The sequence below is a fragment of the Rhododendron vialii genome, chromosome 1a, assembly GCF_030253575.1.
Source record: "Rhododendron vialii isolate Sample 1 chromosome 1a, ASM3025357v1".
NCBI lineage: Eukaryota > Viridiplantae > Streptophyta > Magnoliopsida > Ericales > Ericaceae > Rhododendron > Rhododendron vialii.
The window spans coordinates 12843237-12867275 of record NC_080557.1 but is presented as its reverse complement, the minus strand read 5'-3'; the positions used below and the strand labels follow the sequence as shown (position 1 = coordinate 12867275).

General features: G+C 39.0%; 2 protein-coding genes across 10 annotated transcripts in view; one reads left to right on the top strand and one right to left on the bottom strand.

Annotated features, from left to right (window-relative positions):
• Positions 1–24039, bottom strand: part of LOC131302365 (disease resistance protein RPV1-like) — a 310054-nt gene that overhangs the window by 3421 nt on the left and 282594 nt on the right. Inside the window, exons 1-4 of one of the 8 annotated variants that reach the window (XM_058328960.1) lie at positions 3112–3290; positions 2838–3011; positions 1675–2243; positions 68–1169 (exon numbers count right to left, since the gene is read on the bottom strand). The exons of 2 other annotated variants lie outside the window; for them this stretch is intronic. In XM_058328960.1, coding sequence (XP_058184943.1) covers positions 68–1169; positions 1675–2192 — 1620 coding nt within the window. In that variant the 5' untranslated portion in view covers positions 2193–2243; positions 2838–3011; positions 3112–3290. Of the gene's footprint in view, positions 1–67; positions 1170–1674; positions 3291–24039 lie in introns of those variants that run through there. 5 more of the 8 variants (XM_058329028.1, XM_058328968.1, XM_058328952.1 and 2 more) reach the window with 5 other exon arrangements.
• Positions 11573–13289, top strand: LOC131302495 (zinc finger BED domain-containing protein RICESLEEPER 2-like). 2 transcript variants are annotated; one of them, XM_058329176.1, is made up of 4 exons: positions 11573–12276; positions 12352–12739; positions 12867–12921; positions 13010–13289. In XM_058329176.1, exons 1-3 carry the CDS (start codon positions 12029–12031, stop codon positions 12903–12905), a joined length of 675 nt encoding a protein of 224 aa, XP_058185159.1. In that variant the 5' UTR covers positions 11573–12028; the 3' UTR covers positions 12906–12921; positions 13010–13289. The 2 variants fall into 2 exon arrangements, with proteins under 2 accessions (XP_058185159.1, XP_058185153.1); XM_058329170.1 differs by having other exon boundaries at positions 11573–12739; positions 13010–13285.

Sequence of the window (24039 nt, the reverse complement as noted above, 5' to 3'; positions counted from 1 at the left end):
CATGTAGCATTATTGTAGTAATGAATCATCAACAATGGAGTAAAATCTCAATGCATAAAGCTCTCACCGTGCCATCTCTCAGAACTTCAAGGACATCATCAAGATACCACAATCGGCTACGCTTCCCAAGATCAAGAGATTCTTGCCTGACGATTTCTCTGCCCATGTCTCGTATCATATCGTGCATCACAATTTGGTCATGACAGTCGTATTTTATGAGACACCGGTCGGCTAGTTTTCGAATCTCATTGTCTACAAAAATATCGTAGCCTTCCAATATTTTTACAGTAAAATCTCGACCTATTCCAACAAAAAAACATGCCGTATCGAGGAACAACTTCTTCAATTGCTCGCTAAGTGAATCATAACTTATCTTAAGTTTTCCAAGAACATCATCAGCAGGAATTTTTCTTAATTTTGCTATTGCACTTTCCCATTGAGGTATGCTCTCGCCTCTGAAATAAGAACCCAAAACTTCAAGAGCTAATGGAAGCCCTCCAGCATAAAGCACAATTTGGTGTGAAAGGTTCAAATGGTCTTCTGGAGGATGATCTTCCTTGAAGGCATGCCAACTGAAGAGCTCAAGCGATTCGTTCTTGTCCAATTTCTCTGGCCCATATATCTCATTCTCACCCAATTCAAGGATTTTTAGCGAAGACTTATCTCTTGTTGTTATGATGATTCTGCTTCCAGGAGCGAAGGAATCTCGATCTATGGCTAGAGCCTTCAATTGTTGGACATTATCCACATCATCCAGAACAAGAAGAACCTTTTTTCGACCGAAAGCTATCTTCTTTATAACCTCGATGCCTTCATGAGAATTACTTACTTCATGACTTCTTTTTAATATAGCCAAAAGAAGTTTCTTTTGTAACTCAACCAGACCATTCGGTCGCTGCGAAGTTTCTCTGACATCCGCAAGAAAACCGCTACGTTCAAACTTGTGTTGGATGATATTATACAGCCTTTTTGCAATTGTAGTCTTGCCAATTCCACCCATGCCCCATATGCCAACAATGCGAACAAAGTTGAATTCCATGTTCAGCAATACATTGAGCTCTGCAACACGATGGTCTAGTCCAACTTGGCGGTCTGGAACATTTAGATGTATTGGATTTACTTTTTCTCTAACATCTTTAATGATCATTTTAATTAACTCTGCTTCATCTCTGCCATTTTGTGCATCAATTCACATAAAAAAAAACAAGAATAATCACTCATTAAATCTAGAATTAGCCATGACTATGGGATGAATCATGCTAATTTTGGCCAAAAAATTAGTCTCAATTGAGGATATCTAGCCTAGAAACTCAAAATAAAAACTAGTTGTAAGCTTGTAGCAAGCAGAAGAGTGATTTTGAAATCAGTCAAAAAATCTTACTCCTATTTCAAAGTTCTTCTCTAGGCATATTTAAAGTCATGCATAATAAGGCCTTCTCTTGTTATGATCTGAGGCAAGTACAAATGTCAAATAATTGCGAAGTTTGAAATTTGTCCCGCGGCATTTGAAATTTGACTTATATAAAATTGTGGTCAACTAAGTACTTCTTAAGATTAACAAGCCTTCCAACAGGATGAAAATTCCACCCTCACCTCCAAATATGTGGATTAGTGTGTACTTGTGCTGTTTTATGGTCATTTTCTTGTAAATATCAGAAGGGTTGAGGACAATACCCGTTGGCCTCATTGAGCAAGTGCCGACCTGACAAATTGGCAGCTTCCTTAAGAGCTGCCCTCCACTTTTCCACCTTGCCATCCGATCCCTCTCTAAAACGCTTTTCATGCTTGGCAAATGCCTCTTGAAGATCCCCCGTCTGATTCCGCACGTCAGATGGAACAACATCATAAAAGATGGGCACAACAATGTGTTTCAAAGTCTCCCTGCAAACCATGATCCTCACAAGTTCATCAAGGCACCACCTCGACCCAGCATAGTCTTTTGAGAACACAATTAAAGACATTCTGGAACCCTCAATAGCTTTTAGTAGTCCATCACTAATAAATTCTCCTCTTTCGAGCTCTTTGTCATCCCTGAATGTGCGAATACCGTTGTCCTCTAAAGCAGCAAATAGATGGCTGGTAAAGTTTTTACGAGTATCAGCACCTCTGAAACTCATGAAGACGTCGTATACCCATTGCGGTGGCATGGTTATGGAAGAGGAAGAACATCCTTTTGCCCGTGAGACATCCATATTTATGCACACGACGCAAAGATATTTTTTTATTTATTTTATAGATCCACACTGCATAAAGATGAATCAAGATTTTGTGAACTTCAGCCTGACAAAATTCTAACTAGAGTAACAATTGATGAAATTGTTTACTTTTCCATTGATTATGTTCGATGATTACCGCAGAGAAAGAATCCCAATATATACCATATATAACTGGCATTTGATGAGTTGGCCACTATGAGCACCAACAATTTTGTTTGCAAGCACTTGTTCTATAGTAGAATGATAGTCAATTTCGAGAGTTTTGGTTCCAGCATGAAAGACAAGATTAGAAGCCCAGAAATGGCTGAACAGTTATCACACCATAGAACACGAGGAGTCACAGGAACATGAATTTCAGAAAGTAAATCCAAACCAAGTATGTGGCTTTGTGAGCCATAACTCCAGCCATATTCGGGTTCAGTGAGTGATCGAGCCACTGTGGGCTGTTTCTTAACACATGCACCAAGAGACAAGATTATGACCAAAATAAATACCAAAGCCAGTAGTGAAATTTCCGTACAACCCATTCGTAACTTCCTAAAAAGAATGCATAAGTAATGCTATACAAATGCATAATTAACAAGGCTAGAATTTGCTACCATAAACGAAAAATATGCATACCATGAACAAAAAAAATTGCGTATCATCCTCCAAAAAATATGAGTGGTGAGTACCATATATATACTCTCAAGATACTAACCAAAAGATTACGAAGTTCTCCCACAAAAGATTAGGGAGTTCGTTCCCAATGTTTATAGAACCAATTCAAGAGTTTCGCCTCATATCTATCATCATCTGCAAAATAAAAACACGGTTTATAGAAGCGATATTAGAAAACAATAAATCGAGGGACTCTGACAAAGATGGACCAGAGAGAGAGAGAGAGAGAGTGCACATGGAGTGATGGCTGAATTTTTTAAAATCCCAATAGACAGAGATGAAGAAGGAAGTGAAGATTGTTTGATCTCGTGCATAAACAATGGAGAAAAATGAAAATGGTCGTTCGGAATTGGAGTGAAAAACGGGTCTCTCTCCAGCTTGGGAAGTTCCAGGCAAGTAATAATAACCAAGTAAAAAGAGGAAAGTGTGAAGAAAACTAATGATAAAGTCTGAGTGGACAGACTTCCTCGTAGAATAAAGGCACATTTGAATTATTGTACCCTTTTTGATGTTTGATTTTTTTGTTTTTTGCTTTACTTACTTTTTGATGTTTGATTTGCCAAGAATTTTCGTGGAAGGCCTTTATACATGTCAGCCACCAAATGTACACTTGTTTTTTTTTTTTTTTTAAGAATCCACCTCAGGGTATCGTACAAATAATAAAAGTCAATTATGGAGTATTGTTTATAATATTTTTAAAGAGTTCTTGAAAAAAAAAAGTTCAGTTGGATATCAATTATGGCTTGATTAATTTCTTCAATTTTCAAAGATCGCAAAGTGAACAAATTGATCAAATCCCTATCGAGATTTGACCAAGAGAGTATTTTTTACAAAGATTTTTAAGAAATATCTTAATCAAATTGAACGGTCAGATCATTTGTGAGACCCGTTTCCAAATCCCACACAAGTCGGTGTACACTATATGCTATTTTCATAGCCTTTTATTGTATGCCTAAACACTTGAGTAAAAACATAATATGTACACTATATGATAAGATTACATGTGGGAGATGCCTCGATCAAGAGAGCATTCTTAATTATTTGTGCTATTGATTCAAATTGGGGATTGCATCATGGGACTGTGCTAAGCTTGATTAACATATTTTCAACCGCGCTTGATGTAATAGTCGAAGATGGATATCCGATTCTGAACAAAAATCGCAATCCTTTTGTCTATTAAAGGAGATACAATCTTTAGAGTTTGCATTTAATTTTCATCTGGGAAATTACGTATGATTCGTCACAAAGTTATTGCAAAGTTGCATCTTTTCTTGAATATTGACTCAGCCACTCTAAGTAGAAATTTCATATATAATACCTCAAAAGCACAATTTATGAGCACTACCAAAACCTTCGTTATATCTGTATATGAAGTTTTGATGATGAGCTCTTTTTGGGTACTAAAAGTAGTACATCCGAATTGTTTGTTGTGTCTCAGGCTACTAACTTTGTTCTCTTTTATGACCTGTGAGCTTGCATCTTGCTGAACGAAATTTTGATGTCATCAATAAGTTACTATTTTTTTTACATTGCTCGCCTTCGACATGTTTAAACCAATTCACAAATCTTTGACCCTGACACATTATACAAGAAATCGCTATGTGCACCAATTTGTAGTGGAATTAAAAAAAAAATGAAAAAAGAAGAAGAACTGAAGAAGCCAAATTTCATTTTTACATGCTCAGCACGGAATTACGTGATGAACAACTACAGTTTCTTTGTAAAATGCATTTCATAAACCCTAGAAAGCTATACCATCACTAGCTATCTGAGGATTACATACTTTTTCCTTCTCTAGACAACCGACTTAATCATCGGAATGTGTTCTGAAAATCGGCTAGTGGGCACCAACTGATTCCCCTGTTTTGTACGTGGACATAGGAGTAAGAGAGCAAGCTACAACACCATCTCGAAGTTACAGCGGGTCCATAGAATGTTACAGCCCCACTCCAAGCGGGCAACGTAAGGAGGTGGTGACACACAACGACCAATCCTGAAAGACCACTTTCGTCTAAGGACGCCTAACCGCTGCATTGATCATTCGGTAGCGACTGTTTATTAAAAACACATAACTCGAGATCTGAAGCGAGCCTTCTTCCTCTTCATCACCCCATCCTTGTTTCCCCAGGAGTTTGAATCACAATTGCTCCTAAACTCGGATCAAAAAGGGGGCGAAGGACATAGTAAGAGATGACCCAAACAGGGTGTTTAGCTGATTGGAATTGTCAACTTCGATATGTGGCTTTCAAGAATTTATTACTCCATCTGCCTTTTTCAACAAGAGTTCTACTTTCAGGCATTTCAATTGGTTGAGTTTTTGAACAAAATCACCATGTACTCATTTGAATCGCAACATTTCATCCAAAAAATATGGTGTAGATCTTCCGTCGACATTCTCTGTCCAACCTTCCGATGTTGAGACTTGTCACAATAATGAACCAATAAATTAGATTTAAATCAAACCCAGAAAGAATTACTTGAAACCAAACAAGCCTTACGCCCCAATTATTTAGGATCCCCGATAAAAAGCGACACAGGAATAAATAAATCCAGAAGCAGCTTTGAGTAATTTTTCTATCTTTACCCAGGTTCCAATCCAACGTACTGTCAATTTGAACTCAAGCAAGTTCAACCACACTCTCAACAAATCAAATATGAACAACCAAAACGAAGTTCACATTGAAATGTCTATAAACACAAGGAGAAACCACAAGGCATGCCACTCTGCAATTAAATTCACAAACAAGCAACTACGAACTTTCATCGAAATGTCGACTGTCTTGCTTCATCTCTCCATTTCTCTAGAGGTCTGTTGGTCTTCCCTACTCAACCCAGATGTGTGCAGACCGTAATTACTAGTGGAGTTGCTGTACTCGCTGCGGGCCCCATACTCTTGGCTTCCCAAAGCAATCTTCCTGCATTTCTTCATCTCCTCTGTTACAATCAATGGCCCAAATTTCAAAAGTACCATGTAGTGCACCCGCCCGAATCCCACAAATTATCCTCGAATAACCAAAGGAAACAGAACATAATCTGTCCCTACATAAAAATTAGTCATCACAATCATAAGAGCATGTACACAAGACTAGTTAAACACCCAATTTTAGGTACTTTACCTATGCAAAGTGAGAAAATTAGGGTACAACAGACTAGGTAAAAAGAAAGGTAAAATACATTTGAAATTTTTGCTCGGTAGTTTTGGCGATGTACTGTAGCACAAGTATAAGTAAAATACTATTGTTTCTCTCTCCTCTCTCTCCCTCACCCTGTGACTAGGTTGTCAGCACTTGTGTGCAGTATGGGTAGGTAAAGTAGGAAGATTGGTGCAGTGTGGGAGAAGAAAATGAATAGGTAAAGTAAATATTGTATACTGTTCATCGGCATTTTTCTCCCAACTGGTGTACATGCTCTAATCTGTCCAAATATGCAGTCTTGTGCAGATACTATCCTTGAAAGAGAGAGAGAGAGAGAGAGAGAGAGAGAGAGAGAGAGAGGAGTTTAGAACTTGAGATAAACTGATAATGAAACCCAAGGAAAACATAATCCAGTGAGGGTTAACAGGAGTAAGAGAAGTTCAAATCTCAGTGTGTAGCAAAATACTCCTATTTTCAAAGTGGAATCTATTGCTAAATTGACACCACTTGCCCTTGTCAATCTCATCAGCCTCCCAAATGAGATCAATCACACCCAGTTCTTTACCAGTGTTTCAGAATATTCATCTATTTGAATCTCCACTTCATCACCGCCTTCTAATTGCAATCTTGCGTAACCCTGTGGTAAACTTGGGTAACAGGTCATGTCGGGTCGTGTTCATGTCATGTCAATCGGGTTCGTGTCACAAACCACTCAACCGAAACCCGACCCATTTAGAATTCGTGTTTCTCGAGTCGTGTCATTTTCGTGTTTCATGTCAGAAATGCTCAACCCTAACCCGTTAACTTCGTGTCCGGTTCGTGTCGTGTTATCGTATCTGTTGCCCAACTCTATATAGAATTACAGATATATCATATAAATATATAGGCAGCTGCTAATGCCACGAGAGATATTTCTAATGCCATAAGCATTATAACATTTTACCATTTTTACCCTTGCAAGAAAAGCGGGACTATGTCTGCTTCTCTCTCTCTCTCTCCAGAGATCCACGCCTCATCTTCTCTCTTCTGGTTATTTTTCAAATTCAACCACAATAGTCCTTCGCATCAACGACCAATCGTCCAAGTCGATTGGAAAGCTTATGAAACATGAAAATTGGAGTTCTTACTTCTAGGGAGATTTTGATATCGTTGGCGGCGTTAGAGGGGAGACAGGGTTGTTTGGTCTCGTTATGGCAGTCCGTGGTCAGATTTCAGCAAACCTAAGAAGCAAGAAGATTGGGTTTCGCTTAGCGATTTGGGGGTTTAGGGACGGCCGAACGGAAGTGGCCAAGGTGAGATGTTTCTAGTTGCCCATCCAAAATTGGGGGTATAGGGACTGCTGAACGGAAGTGACCGTGATGACAAAGTTTCTTAACGCCAGTCGAAATTTTTTTTTTGATAGGCAACAAAATTTTATTAAGAAGACTTGACAAAGGGTACATCAAGTTGGGGGAAGGGGAGGGGATCCAACCAAGGTTGGAAGACAGAGGACCAAGGTCCAAACACCTTAGGGGCAAAAGCCTGAACACCTAAATGCCTCAAAACGCCCATAACTGAAATAGTAAGCCCAGCCCAAGAATCAAAACCAAATCCTAATCCAATCAACCCTAATCACCGCCGCCATAAAAAATAGAGCAGTCGCCTTCACACCACTATCGACAGCAACACACGAGCACACACACACACACACACACAACTAGCTCACCAAAATATTATAACATCCCACACACCACCTCCTAGATCCCAAACCCATTAGAAAGCTAAAGAGAACCTATGCCGAACAACGGGGCTCGTTCCTTTTGTGCTTATTCCTTTGGAGAGGAGCGAAAGGATTGTCTCTCAGTATGATTTCAAGATCCTTAGTGTTAGAACAATGGCTCATATGTTATTGGGGGGTGCGGGGGGCGTTGTACGGTAAGGTTCGTACAGGGGTATTTTTGGGATACAGACCAAATACCAGATTAGGGTTAGAATAGAGTCAATACAAATACTCTATGTTGTAAACCCTAATTCATACTGTGATAATAAAGAACAGCAGCCGCTCTCGCTCCTGTGGACGTATCCGGTTTGGGGAACCACATATATCTCTGTGTTGATTCTTTATTGTTTATACTCGTAAATCGTGTGCGTGTGTGTGTCGATCCTAACAAGTGGTATCAGAGCTACAGGTTGTTTTAGATCACATAGAAAAACGATGTCATCGAGTTCGTCTGTTTCGAAGTTCGATGGAACTTCGAATTCTGGATTGTGGCAATAGCGGGTAAAGGATCTGTCGGTGCAGCAGGGCTTGTACAAGGGATTGAAGGTGAAGCCAGAAGCCATGTCTAACGACGATTGGGAAGAACTCCAGATGAAGGCGGTGAGTACGATTCATCTGTGTCTTGCAGACGAAGTTATGTGTCACGTGTTGGGTGATGAATCGCCGGCTGGGGTCTAGACTAAGCTGGAGAGCAGGTATATGTCAAAATCATTGACGAACAAACTGTTTCAAAAGCAGAAACTGTTTGGGTTTAAGATGGCTGAGGTTGCTGATCTAATTTAGCATATCAACACGTTCAATTAAGTTGTGAGTGACATGCAAAGGATTGATGTAAAGTTTGAGGAGGAAGACCGGCCAAGAGGTTGATGTTACTGTGTTCACTACCGATTTCTCTTGAAACCCTAGTTACAACCTTACTCTGGGGGAAAGAAACCCTAGAACTGGAGGAAGTCACTGCAGCCCTTCTGGCGTATAATCAACGTAAGCAACAAACAGAATTGCTGTAGGGTGAAGGTCTGGTGGTTAAAGGGTATGGGGATCGTGGCAGGAAGAATGAGAGGGGTAAATCAGTTTCGGGGCGTGGGAGGTCTCAGTCAAAGAATAGGTCCGAGGGCATGTTTGAGTTCAAGTGTTATAGGTGTCATGAACCGGGGCCCATGAAGAAAGACTGTCCGCAGAAGAGTAAGGGAACTGACTAGAAGAAGAAGGGAAAGACAAGGGAGAGGAAAGATGGATCAACTTCTGCAAACGTTGTGGAGCAGGAGTCAGATGATGGTGATATGTAGGGCTGTAAACGAACTGAGCCGTTCGCGAACAGTTCGAGGCTCGGCTCGGTAAAAGCTCGTTCGAGTTCGACTCGTCTATTAAATGAACTGAACTTGAACCTCAATTTTAGGCTCGTTCCATAAATGAGCCGAACCTAAGCCTAATAGTATTCAGCTCGGTTAGGCTCGCGAGCTTGGGGTCAAAATGTAATTAATAATACTTTGGGGGTTTATCTATAAATATTATATATTTTAAGGGTGTATGTATAATTTAATTTTTAATTTTACAGTACTCGTACGTTCGTTCCGTCAATATTTAGCCGGTTATATATATATATATATATATATATATATATATATATATATTAATTTTTACTTTTTTTACTCATCGATACAAATGATGAGTCCTCTTTAAAAACATTAGGGTTTCTTACCCACCCACTGCTTTCACCGCCGCTCTTCTACATCACTTGTCTCTACTTGCTACACAGGACCACAGCCTCTTCCCGCCTCTTCCACCGCCTCTCTCCACCACCTCCTCAACGTTGTCTCTCTTTCTCTTTCTCGTACCAGGTATTCTTTTTGATCGATTTTTTTAAGGAGAATTTGAGAAGGGTTTGTATCTGTGTTTTTAGGGTGTCTTGATTTCTGTTCATGGGTGGTTATTTGATTCTGTATGTACATTTTTGTACCTGTATTGGACAACTGTTAGAACTAATTCATGATATTGTATGGTATCTCGATGCTTATGTCCGAAACAGGGTCTATTCTAGTGAAGGGGATCGGGAGCTATTTGTTCTCTCATTGATCACTCTACTATGGTTAGTAAGTCCTCCTCCTGTCTTCATCTCATGTCCATTATTTTTTCAGTTGTTAGTAAATCAAAAGAATATCCCGCCATTTTATTGCTAATGTGCATTACGTTAGTAATAAAATCGAATGATTGTCTTTAAGTCTTATTTTGCTCCATGAACATCTTCATTTCCTCGTCAATTTTATTACTAATGTACTTCTATACGTAAAACCTAGTTATACATATAGAAGTATAACTATACATATAACTAGGTTTTGGGCCCCAAAACTGAAGTATTACATGCTAGTTGAAATCAAAGGAACAGACTAACACATATAGGTCCGAGTACTGAAGTATTTCTGTTAAAGTGTACTTTTGTTCAGCCAACTTTTTCATACATAAGTTGTAAGTATCCCTAAATTTAGATATGGTTCGGTACCGTATTAGTCTGTTCCTTTGATTTCAACTTCCGGAAATGAAGGGGAGAAGTAATAAGATTGTGCCAGGAGGGGAAGGACTATCCACTTTATTCATTGTATCCTTCTAGCAATAAGATCAGCCTACTTGATTTCTACACCTAGTAACCTATGCTCATGTATGTACTAAAAAGAGAACGCTTCTGATAATTCAATATTCCCCCATGTCCAAGTGCTTATAGTTTTTCCAGGGCTCTATTGTGTGAACTTGTGATTATGGTGACACCAGTTGTATGGTTGAAACGGGGAATCTGGTGCAAATGATTGATAATCTATTTACTTACAATCTCCTTTTGGTCATATTACTATTTTTTTCCCCCCCCTTCAGATATGTCAAATGGACAAATTTATCCTACTTCACTAGAAGGAGATTCTGGTGTGGCATTTAGTTCGTTTGAAGAATCATCTACTAGTCCAGTCATGGAGAATCTTAATGAAGATGCAGATAATGCAAACAATGCGATTCCTGTGGAGGGCAATCCTCCAGATGAGGAGGTTCATGAAGAAGAGAATAACCCATTCGAAAAGAAGAGTAGGAAATGAACATCAGAGGTTTGGAAGGATTTCGAAGAAGTGTCGCTTCCCGATGGAACCAAGAAGTATCAATGTAAGTCATGTAAAACCAAGTCTACCATTCATAAATCGGGTGTTACTAGTCATCTTAATAGGCACATGCGTAACTGCCTACTACGTCGAGTTACAATTGGACAAGAGAAAAGGCAAAGGACACTATCATTTGACACTATAAGATCCGATAGCGGAATGAGTCTCACCACATTTAAATATGACCATGCAAAGGTAAGGGAAGCAGCTGCACAAATGATACTTTATCACGAGTATCCATTTAACAAAATGGAGCATGTCTTGTTCAACAAATTCATGAGGGCAGCCACTCCATATTGGCAGAAGATAAGTCGTGCCACCGCAAAAGGTGATTGCATCTCAACTTATACCCAACATAAGAAGAAGTTGAAAACATTGTTTAGGAGTGTTCATAGAATTGGTATCACGACGGACTTATGGAAGTCGACAACCCAAAAAATTCAATATATGGTTGTGACTGGTCACTTTGTAGATGAAACTTGGAAGCTGCAAAAGCGTGTGCTTAACTTTTGCAATGTACCACCTCCACACACGGGTGTTATCATTGCCGATGCTCTTTATAAGTGTCTAGTTGATTGGGGCCTTGAGGATAAGGTGTCTAGTATTACAGTAGACAATGCATCATACAACGATGTTGCTTTGAAAAATTTGAAAGCGACCTTTGAGTTATTGAACAAGAAGATGCTTTTTGAGGGTCAAAATTTTCATGTGCGTTGTTGTGCACATATAGTGAATATCATGGTGCAGGACGGGCTTGGGGAAATAAAAGGCATTACTGATCGTGTTAGGGAAGGTGTGAAGTACTTGGCTGCATCTGAAGCACGGCTTATTCAATTTGGTGAGATTGTTAAGAATTTGCAATTACCTTTGAAGAAGTTGATATTAGATTGTTCTACGAGATGGAATTCTACGTACATGATGTTGTCTGCTGCGTTGGCATTCAAAAATGTCTTCCCTATGTACAAGGCAAGAGATGTTGGTTTCGTTTATGTGCCCAGTGTTGAGGATTGGGAGAAAGTTGAATGTGTGTGTGAATATTTGTCAATTTTTAATGATGTCACCAATATTATATCGGGGACTGAGTATCCAACTTCTAATTTGTTCCTCATCGAGGTTTGGTGAATGAAAGAAGTAATTGATAAAAATTCGGACAACGAAAAGGAGTACATGAAAGCGATGGCTTTGAAGATGAAGATAAAGTTTGACAAGTATTGGGGTGAGTGTAATCTATTGATGGCCTTGGGGGCTGTGTTGGATCCAAGATACAAAATGACGCTTATTGACTGTTGTTTCCCCGAGATATACACGGAGTTAGAAGCTGCGAGAAATAGTTCTATAGTGCTTCAGTCTCTTCATGAGCTTTATAAGGAGTATGTTGCTGCGTATTCTCTTGTCAACATTGAGCAAAATTCACAGCAAAGTGCTAAAGAAGTTTGTTCTTCTAGTGTTGTTTCAGGGGGGATTAAAAAAATGGGTGGTGGAAGATCCAAGTTTGAGTCTTTTGTTAGAAAAGCGGACATCATTCAACCTGTGAAATCCGAATTGGACATTTATTTGGAAGAAGGTGTCTACATTTGTGATGAAAACTCAGATTCCCATTTTGATGCATTAGAGTGGTGGAAAGCAAACAATTTGAAGTTTCGCATATTGTATAGGATGGCAGCTGACATATTATCAATTCCTATTACCTCTGTGGCTTCAGAATCCACATTTAGTGCTGGAGGTAGGGTGATTGATCCATACCGCTCATCATTAGCAACTGAAATGGTTGAGATGTTACTTTGTGGAGCTGACTTTGTACGTGCACAACATGGACTCAAAAAGCGATCAGAAGTAAGTAAAAAAATTATTTAACTATCATTTAATTATTGCAAGAACTAGCTACAATATGAAATGCTGTAGTTATCATTTTTAAGATATTGATAAGAGAAGTTGCTAACCATTTATTTGTTTTATATAGACTGAGGAGCCAACAATTCAGGAGATTATACTTCCTTAGTCGATACCTTTATGAGGTCAATTTCATCCTTATTTTTTTAAAGTGATTATGGTGTTGATTATAATTAAATTGTCTAAACATGTATATCATGTCTAATGTCACAGGTTGAAAATTAATGCAGGTGATAGGAAATGCAGGGCCTAGGAAAAGCTGAAATATCTAACCTTATAACACCTATTTTGCTTCTTTTTGGATGGGAACATATTATGCTTCTTTTTGGATGGGTATATATTTTGGTACTTGTGGATGGGAACCACCTTTTGAGTGCTTTTTTACTTGCAATTGGATTACAAGCACTTGTTATTTTTGTATTTTGCTTGTTGGACAATGTATTCTAAATCTCTGATGTAGTCTTTTCTGGGATGCTTTTGTTGGAGACTAGTTGATTTTTGGTTGTATTCTTGTGGTTGTTTTTCTTTTTTAAGTTTGGTTATTTTATTGATAATATTTGTCATGATTTTATTGTTTTTTTTCCCAATTTTTTGTCATATATGCGTGAATTGTGATTTGAAAATGGGAAAAAAAAATCTCACGAGCCTGAATTCGAGCCTGAACTGTATTCGAAAAAAGAGCTGTATTCGAGCTTGGATTCGGCTCGTTTAAGCCTAACGAGCCGAATCCGAGCTTTGAAAAATTCCAACGAGCCGAACTCGAACTCTTTTGTGCAGGCTCGATTCGAGCTCGAGCCGAATTCGAGCCTTACCTGCACCTTAACGAACTGATCCCGAATATCACCAGGTTCGGCTCGGTTCGGCTCGTTTACAGCCCTAGTGATATGCTTTCGGTCTCAGCAAGTTCAGATCACATGGCAGATTCGTGGATTATGGATTCAGCATGTTCTTTTCACATATCTCCTATCAAGGAATAGTTCAACACATATAGGTCAGTGGATTGTGGTAATGTTCTTATGGGTAACGATGCATCGTGTAAAGTCATAGGAATAGGCACAATTAAAATCAGAATGTATGATGGTGTTGTGAGGACTTTGGGGGATGTTAGACATGTTCCAAAATTGAGAAAGAATTTAATTTCGTTGGGAACCTTAGACTCCAATGGCTGTGGGTATAAAACAGAGAGTGGAGTCATGAAGGTAACGAAGGGTGCTATGGTGATGATGAAGGCTTGTAAAGTTCCTGGTAATATTTACAAGTTGGTAGGGAGTACAGTTGTAGGTGGAGCTGCTGCCACTACAACAGACGATACCGATGATACTATGCTTTGGCATATGCGGTTGGGACATATGGGAGAGCGTGGGATGTTAAAGCTGCATAAGAGGAATCTGCTGAAAGGGGTTACATCGTGTAAATTAGATTTCTGCAAGTTTTGTGTTCTGGAAAAACAGTGTAAGGTGCAGTTTAGGAATGCAACTCACAGAACGAAGGGAATTTTTGACTACGTTCATTCAGATGTTTGGGGGCCAGTGAGGGTAGCTTCGAAAGGAGGATCTCTGTATTGTTTGATCTTTATTGATGATTTTTCAAGGAAAGTTTGGGTGTACTTTATGAAGCACAAGTCTGAAGTCTTTGCTAAGTTCAAAGTGTGGAAAGCTGAAGTGAAAAATCAGATAGGGAAAAAGATTAAGTGCCTCATGACAGATAATGGGAAAGAATTTCAGAATGGGCATTTTTTGAAGTTTTGTGAGGAACATGGAATTTAGCGACACTTTACAGTTTGGAAGACACCACAGCAGAATGGGGTGGTAGAAAGAATGAACAGAACCATTGCAGAAAGGGCACGGTGTTTGAGATTGAATGCGGGACTTCCGAAGTTTTTTTGGGCAAAAGCATTGAGTATGGCATGCTTTGTTATAAACACTTCACCGAGTGCTGCTTTCGATGGGAAGGTAGCTGAGGAGATGTGGATAGAGAAAGAGGTTGACTACTCAGGGTTGAGAATTTTTGGGTGTCCGACCTATGTTCATGTTCCCAGTAATGAGAGGTCAAAGCTTGATGCGAAGTCTAGACAATGTATCTTTCTTGGTCATGAGAAATGGGTCAAAGGGTACAAGCTTTGGGATTCAAAGACAAAGAAGGTGGTGATCAGTAGGGATGTGGTATTTGATGAGGACTCTATGATCAAGGCACATCAGAGGGTTCAAAATTCTGAGTCAGAGGAAGTGAACAGCAAACAATAGGGCATACAGATTGAGCTGGAGAGTTTTGATATAGGTGATACTTAGCCAGATGAACAGCTTGATCAATAGCAACAGCAGGAGCAGCAGCAAAGCTTGGCTGCTAGCTTTGCTGCTGGGAGAACCAAACGCACTATCAAGCCACCAGTGAGGTATGGGTTTGATGACTTGGTTTCTTATACATTGACTACTACTAGTGGGGATCCATCTACTTTTCAGGATGCTATTACGAGTTCTGAAAGGGACCAATAGATGGAAGCCATGGTAGAGGAAATGGAGTCTTTGCATAAGAATAAGACTTGGGAGTTGAAAGAACTGCCCAAGGAAAAGAAGCCAGTGTGTTGTAAGTGGGTATACAAGCGGAAAGAGGCAGCAACAGAAAAGGAGAGGAAAAAGTTCAAGGCTCGGTTAGTGGCAAAGGGATATTCACAGAGGAAGGGGATTGATTTTGATGAGGTCTTTTCTTCAGTGCTGAGGCATACGTCAATCAGGATTATATTGGCATTGGTTGCTAGCTATGATCTAGAGTTAGAGCAGATGGATGTGAAAACGGCATTCCTCCATGGTGATTTGGAGGAAGTCATATACATGGAACAGCCTGAGGGGTTCAAGCAGCCAAAGACTGAGCATCTTGTTTGTAAGTTGAAGAAATCCCTTTATGGGCTGAAACAATCTCCAAGACAATGGTACAAGAGGTTTGACTCTTTCATGATACGGATTGGGTACACACGCTGTGAGTATGATTGTTGCGTTTATGTTAAGAGTCTTGATGATGGTTCCTATATTTTCTTGCTTCTTTTTGTGGATGATATGCTGATTGCTGCAAAGAGTATGGTTGAGGTAAACAGGTTGAAATCTTTATTGGGTAAAGAGTTTGACATGAAGGATTTAGGAGTGGCTAGGAAGATACTTGGGATGGAGATTCGCAGAGATAGGTCAGCTGGTAAGTTATGGTTATCTCAAAAGAATTATGTGGTGAAAGTGTTGGAGAGGTTTAGTATGAATAATGTCAAACTGGTCAACACTCCATTGGCAAGTCATTTTAGATTATCTTCAGCTTAGTGTCCGGTGTCAGATGAAGAAATTGAGGATATGTCAAGGGTGCCTTATGCAAGTGCAGTGGGTTGCTTAATGTATGCAATGGTTTGTACGAGGCCTGATTTGGCACATGCAGTTAGCACAGTTAGTAAGTTCATGGCCAAACTAGGCAAAGAGCATTGGAAGGCAGTCAAGTGGATGTTCAGATACTTGAAAGGTACTTCGATCAGATTGCGGGATTATGTTTGGTAGGCAATGGGGTCAGATTTCAGTTGTTGGGTATGTGGATGTGGATTATGCTTGGGGTTTGGATGATAGAAGGTCTACAACTGGTTATGTGTTTACACTTGTGGGTGGGCCTATTTGTTGGAGATCCATGGTACAACCTCTGGTAGCTTTATCCACTACTGAGTCTGAGTATATGGCGGTGACTGAGGCAGCCAAGGAAGCATTGTGGCTGAAAGGGTTTGTTAAGGAGCTTGACATAGATCAAGGTGGAGTTTAGTTGCATTGTTACAGTCAGAGTGCCATTTATTTGGCAAAGCATCAGGTGTATCATGCTCGAACTAAGCATATCGACGTGAGGTTTCGCAAGGTGAGAGAGTTGATTGATGCTGGAGATTTGATACTGGAAAAGGTGCACACTTCTGAAAATGCAGCTGATATGTTGACAAAGACGGTTACTGCAGACAAGTTCGAGCATTGCTTGGCTTGGTTAATGTCTCCCAGTGCTAGGAAAAGGGAGGCATCCCCCAAACTTACTGGATAGTGATGGTTATCTTCTGAAGGGGCGAGAGTGAATTCGCCAAGGTGGAGATTGTTAGAACTATGTCTCATATGTTATTGGGGGGTGCGGGGGGCGTTGTACGGTAGGGTTCGTACAGGGGTATTTTTGGGATACAGACCAAATACCAGATTAGGGTTAGAATAGAGTCAATATAAATACTCTATGTTGTAAACCCTAATTCATACTGTGATAATAAAGGACAGCAGCCGCTCTTGCTCCTGTGGACGTACCTGGTTTTGGGGAACCACGTATATCTCTGTGTTGATTCTTTATTGTTTATACTCTTAAATCGTGTGCGTGTGTGTGTCGATCCTAACACTTAGCTTCCTGTTCAATCATCTTTTTCATTCTCAATACACCAGCATCATCATACTTAACGCCTAACTTAGTGCCTGCTATGATAGTTTTCTGAAGTTCCTCTGCTTTCCTGTACTGCTCCTCCTTTGGGACGCCAGTCAAATTTTGACATTGGTGTTTTGTTATTTGTATTGTATTGAATTATTGATGCTTGGGCATTGGCTGCACATCTTGATTCATGTGTGGACATTGGTGCAGCGAGGGAGTGAGGTGGTAAATTCCACGGCTTGTTTCGGTCCTTCATTATGATTTCAGTTGTGAAGGAAAGTACTATTATATTGGCCTGGTAAGATTTGAATTGAACTCGGAGCATCCTAGCGGGCCATGGAAGAGAGAGAGAGAGAGAGAGAGAGAGAGAGAGAGAGAGAGAGAGAGAGAGAGAGAGAGAGAGAGAGAGAGAGTCTTTGATTTGAGGGTAAAAGGGGCAACTGGAACAATTGTGTCGTGGCATTAGGGCCCTCTTATATATATGTTCATGTTAATGGGTGATACAAATTAGTAACCGTGTTGGATGTCTCAATTTCGTGTCTCGCGTGTTCAATCCGAACCCGACCCATTTAGAATTCGTGTTTCGTGTCAGAAATATTCAACCCTAACCCGCTAACTTCGTGTCCGATTCGTATCGTGTTATCGTATTTCGTGTCCGTTGCCGAACTCTACCCTGTGGTATATACATAAGCCACAAATTATCTACACCGGTGCAAACGTCGAAAAAATGCCATAATCTTTGCTTTTGATTTTATTGCAGATCACCTCTTGAATATATAATTTGGGGAATAGGTGAGATGCTTCTCGGGGAGCCCAGGATACTAATACGTGTAGAATCCAACCCAACATTTTTTGTTTCACATAAGGAGAAGGCAGCACCACAAAATATATATTTGGCCCTCTACCATCATAGTACGGGAACCAAATAGAAACCTCCTCATCCCCTGCTGGAACAACAATAGAAACAACATGCTGAAGTTCAGAGAGCCCCTGTTCCAATAGATTATGAATTAGTCAGAGTACGTACAAAGTACAAACATTTTTTTCTTAAGATTTGACCTAAAAATATTAAGACATATTTATACGAAAGCACTTGGGCTTACTAAATCTTAGTGAAAAAGTAGTCTTGGATAGAGCTCAATGGGAAAACATGACTCATGCAACCGACCCCAATTGATCGGAACACAAGGCTTGGTTTGGTTGGTTTGGTATTGCTAAGGGATTTTTGGGCTTTTTTTTTGTTGTCCTTATTCAATTTTTTTTTTCGCATTTGTTTGTTTTGCGACAAACTTTTATGGATTTTTTATTTGTCTCGATGAGAGGAATCAAAAATGTAAAAAATTATGACTTTTAACCAAATATTTTTTAAAACATCCAAGATAAAGCCCAAAAAGCCGGTATTCCAAAAAATATTAGGGTAAAAGTAAAAAAATAAAATTTCAATTCCTATCGTCGAAATGAATCAATAATCCACAAGAGATAGTCACAAAACGAACAAACGTGAAAAAAATTTGAATAAGGACAAGACGAAAAAAGTCCAAAAATCCCTTAACAGAACTCAATCTGATATTTCAACGGCACTTGGAAGATGAAAAGAAATCAAGGATTGTAGCGATCGTATGGCTTTACAAAAACCAGGATTTTACCTTCTTATGGAATCCCGTTCCACTAAAGTTATTATTTTTTAAGTATTTATTTCTCGTTTTACGAGACATGCCATTTTCTCACAATATATCACATTTCATTCAAAAAATAAGTACTTATTATGATTAGTGGAACACACCAAGTATCCCAATGCGTGAGAGAGACAGAGAGTACCTTACTAAAAGTCATTTAATTTATTTAAAATATTTTTAAAGAGTTCTTGAAAAGAAATAAGCTCAGTCAGATATCTTTTATGGCTTGATTAATTTCTTCAATTTTGGTGAATTCAAGGATCGCAAAGTGGCTCACCAAATTATTTATTATAATAACACGTAACATCAATACTAAATTAAATAAATTAAAATTAAGCACGGGTCTCTACATGATCAAACCCATACCGACATTCGATTGAGATAGTTTTTTCAGAGATTCTTCAAAATTATTTTAACCAAATTGACAGCTCCGATCAACATAGATGTCGCGATGTATGATCTTAGGATGATCTGTAAGTACAAAATTATCAATTCGAAAAACCACTAATTCTGTAATATAGTAACATGCCAATTCTTCTACAAAGAGGGGAAAATACACACAATGTGTACTTACAGTCCTCGTGTAGATATGCCGGTACTTTTGCAAACCCCAAAGCAATTCTCAATCTTGTGGACCAATCCATGGTAGTTCTTCCATTTCCTGAAAGATTTTACTTCTAATTAAAAACCTTCCACAACATCAACTCAAAAGAAACTTAGAAACTTATAAGTGGAACTCCATGGTGTTGATTGGAACAAACTCATAAACAAGCATTCTTTGGGCACAAAATATCGAAGTTTTCACTCCAAAACAAATTAAACACCACATTTCTAACCAAGTTTTCGGCACAAATATCAAGGTTTCATTCTTGATTTTTACTACCAGGTAAAAAATGTTGCTAAATCATACTTCCAAAGATCGAGAACCGCCAGAGCACACACCACTAAAAAAGGGTGCATGGTGTACCCTGCGTATTTTAAGTCACAAAATTTCATAAAAGTAAGCCACAACATTCGTATTTTGAACAGCCAAAAATCATAAATAGCGCCAAAAAAAGTTCATAAAAGTGAGCCACGAAATTCGTTAAAGTAAGCCACAAAATTAGTAAACCTAGAGCCATCTTTTTTTTTTTACCTTTAGCGGTCTTTTTTTATAAAAAAATTTGTAAAAGCAAACCACAAAATTCGTAAAAGTAACCACAAAAATTTGTAAAACTTCTTTTGTATTTGACCACAAAATCTCATTATAGGAACCACAAATATTCGTAAAAATAAACTACCACAAATCTCATATACAGGGCCACAAAAATTTGTAAAAAGAGCCACAAAAATTCGTAAGGTGCGAATAGTATACCCAAAAAATGGGTGTGTAGAGGAGATTTTTCAAATTGATGAATGCATCAAAACCCCAAGAACTATCACAAATCATAAAAGATAACCCTAAGGCTCTGTTCAGTTAAAAGCGAAGTAAAGGGAAAAATAAATTCATTTCCCTATCTTGTTAGGGTTTGGTAATGCAAGGTGTCACGGGCAATGCATCAAAACTCCAAGAACTATCACAACTCATAAAAGATAACCCTATGGCTTTGTTCAGTTAAAAGTGAAGTAAAAGGGAAAAAGAAATTCAGTCCCCTATCCTATTAGGATTTGGTAACGCAAGGTGTCCCGAGCCAGTTTGCGCACACCTTGAACTAATCCATACATCCCCTTCCGCAGCCAATTCCACGCTTACGGGTGAGGCGAGGTGGTCCCAAAAGTTGCTAACAATGAAAATAGAACATGAGACCTTTGAGAGGGAGCAAACCCTAAGTGCTAGGCCAAATACCGTCAACCCATTCCCTTGGGTTCCCTGTGTGCTATGTTGACAAAGATTTTTGTAGAAAAAATAAAATTCTTTCTTTTTCGCACGATAAATTGAAGTTTTGATTCCTATAACTTTCTTGATACCACCCATGGATTGTTAATTATGATAAGAGCGTACCTGTGCTTGCAACATAGCATGGTTCGATTTCCTTTGGAGGCAAACCATGATTAAAGTTGGGGCCATGGCGGTGGATATGTGCTAGTCTCTTCCGAGGTTTGAATTGCACAGTTGGGTCCAATAGTGACTCGGTTGCAGGGTTGCTCCTCGGTTAAAAAAAAAAAACTTTCTTGATTACTGAAAACTAAGAAAGTCTCATGATCTCCTTCTATCAGTTCTAGAACTGAATGGCCCTAAATTAGTGTGAAGAGATAACAAAAATTCAAAGAGAATTCGAATAGATACCAAAATGAGAATTCGAATTGGTATCCCTGACGAACTCGACTGCGACGACGACGGAGTAGTAGTCGAGGACGACGAAGGCGGCGTGGAGACGGTGGCCGGAGGAGGAGGAGAAGATGCATGAGGTGCGGATTTGGTTGGATTGGTGGATGGAGGCGGAGACGTGGCCGCAGGTGGAGGAGGAGACGTGGCGGGTGGACGGGAGGTGGTGTTGGTCGACGGAAAGGTGGGGGCCTGTTAACTGTTTTTGCTAAATACTAGTAAATACTCCTAATCAACGACGATTTCTTTTTTTCTTTTTTTTTTGTGCCTTTACTCAAATTTTCATTCCGTTTGTTAATTTTGCATTATTTTTATTATTAATTTCTCTTGATGAGAGTTTTGGATTAACATTTTCATTAAAAAATATATAAGCTTTGAACATAATTTTTTACTTTTTAATTTTCTCTCATCGAGATAAATTAATAATTCACAAAAATTGATGCTAAATTAGCTAAAGAGACAAAAATTTAAATAAAGACACAACAATAATCCTCGAATATTATTTATATATGAGTATTATTTATCCATAGGTTTTTTTTTGTACTTTATTAAACAAAATGTGTTTTTTAAACTTTATTCCAAAACTATGTTAAAGCAAAAAAAGTGACTTTTTTCTGCTAAAAAATGGTTATTTCTCAAATATTTGGGTAAAAGTAAATTTTTTTTACTTTTTTGATTTCTCTCGTCGAGACGAATCAATAACCCCCAAAAAGAAGAAAAAAAGATTACTAAAGAGGCTCAAATAGTTGAGTTTTAAAAAAAAATAAAAATAAAGTATGTAAAATAGGGTCCATTTGTGCATTTCAGCTATACTCCTACTTAAAAAAGACTATGGTTGGTTCCGGTTGTTCACAACAGCCTGATTGAATCCAATTTTCAACAAAGCCAAACGGTACAAGGGAATTTATAAAACAGGAAAGCGGGGGCATGTGCACATCATACGTGTTGTACACGATCCGAGCCTTCGGATCATATATCAAACGGCTCGGATCTCATCTTGGCAATGGATGACCGAGAGTCGTTCGTTGCTGAGATGAGATCCGAGTCATCGGATGCACGATCCGACGGCCGAGATTGTGCATATATGTTGTGCACAACAAGGCCCCCAGTCATCTCGGCAATGGACAACCGAGAGCCATTCATTGTCGAGATGAAATCCGAGCCGTCGGATGCACGATTTGACGGCCAAGATAACAGGACCCTCGGGTTGATAAAACATAAACGTCCAAAAAGCTTATACATGTGAATGATGCATTCAGTGTCCACAACTTTTGACTTATGAGGAAGGGAATAGAAGACCATCCTTTTCAAAATTTCTTCATTTGTCCAGATTTGGTAATGCAACGTGAATTATATTTGCTACGCATCGGTATGGTGTTAGATCGTTTAAGGAATCAAATTGACTGAAATCGTTTCCATGAGAATGACTTCTCATCAAATCGTTTTACAACTTGTTCAGTTTTCAAGTTAAAGTTGAACAACCGTGTACTTAACTCGTTAAGCTCGTGTGGCCTCCAAACTTGACTCATAAACGTCTCGATTAAGTATCTTTTCAAATTGGCTGGAGTCGTCAACCGTGTACTTAACTCGTTAAGCTCGTGTGGCCTCCAAACTTGACTCATAAACGTCTCGATTAAGGGCTTTTTGACTTTTTTGGTCCCCAAAGTATTTCCGTTGTGCCACTTTGGTCCCCAATATTTCAATTGCTAACATTGCATCCCCAAAGTATCAATTTTGTATTTAAATGGTCCCTACGGCTCACGCCGTTCATTCCCTCCGTCAAAACCAAGGGCAAAGTTGGTATTTCACCTCAAAACGGTGTCGTTTGGTTGGAAACGGCTTTTTGACTTTTTTGGTCCCCAAAGTATTTCCGCCATGCCAATTTGGTCCCCAAAATATTTTCGTCATGCCAATTTGGTCCCCAATATTCAATTGCCAACATTTCATCTCCAAAGTATCAATTTTGTGTTTAAATGCTCCCTGCGGCTCACGCCGTTCTTTCCCTCTGTCAATTTAGTCCTCGGGTTCCGAGGTTTTGGTTTTTATGACCCTCTAGAATAAAATGATCAGAAAATTAAAATTTCGCACCGGTTCAAACGGGTTGAAAATTGAAACACTTGATTTTTTGAGGTTGTTTATATATTAAAAAATATGGTAAAAAAATTAAGTGTTCAAATTTTCAATCTGTTTGAACTTGTGCGAAGATCTTAATTTTTTGATCATTTTATCCTAGAGAGTCATAATTATTTTTTTGGGGACTTTAAAGTTTTCAATGAGAACCCTAAGAGAAATATGAATAAGAAAAATCTATGTTTCCAACAAAACGACACCGTTTTGAGGTAAAATACCAACCTTGCCATTGGTTTTGACGGAGGGAAAGAACGGCGTGAGCCGCAGGGAGCATTTAAACACAAAATTGATACTTTGGAGATGCAATGTTGACAATTGAAATATTGGGGACCAAATTGGCATGACGGAAATACTTTGGGGACCAAAAAAGCCGTTTCCAACCAAACGACACCGTTTTGAGGTGAAATACCAACTTTGCCCTTGGTTTTGACGGAGGGAATGAACGGCGTGAGCCGTAGGGACCATTTAAATACAAAATTGATACTTTGGGGATGCAATGTTAGCAATTGGAATATTGGGGACCAAAGTGGCACAGCAAAAATACTTTGGGGACCAAAAAGGTCAAAAAGCCCTCGATTAAGTATCTTTTCAGATTGGCTGGAGTCAGGATTTTACCTTAGCAGTGCCAATTTTTATACTAAAAAAACAAAAAGATGCATTGCAATATGAATAATCATCGAGTCTAGGAAAGATTAAAATAACATAATAAAGCTATAGTAAAT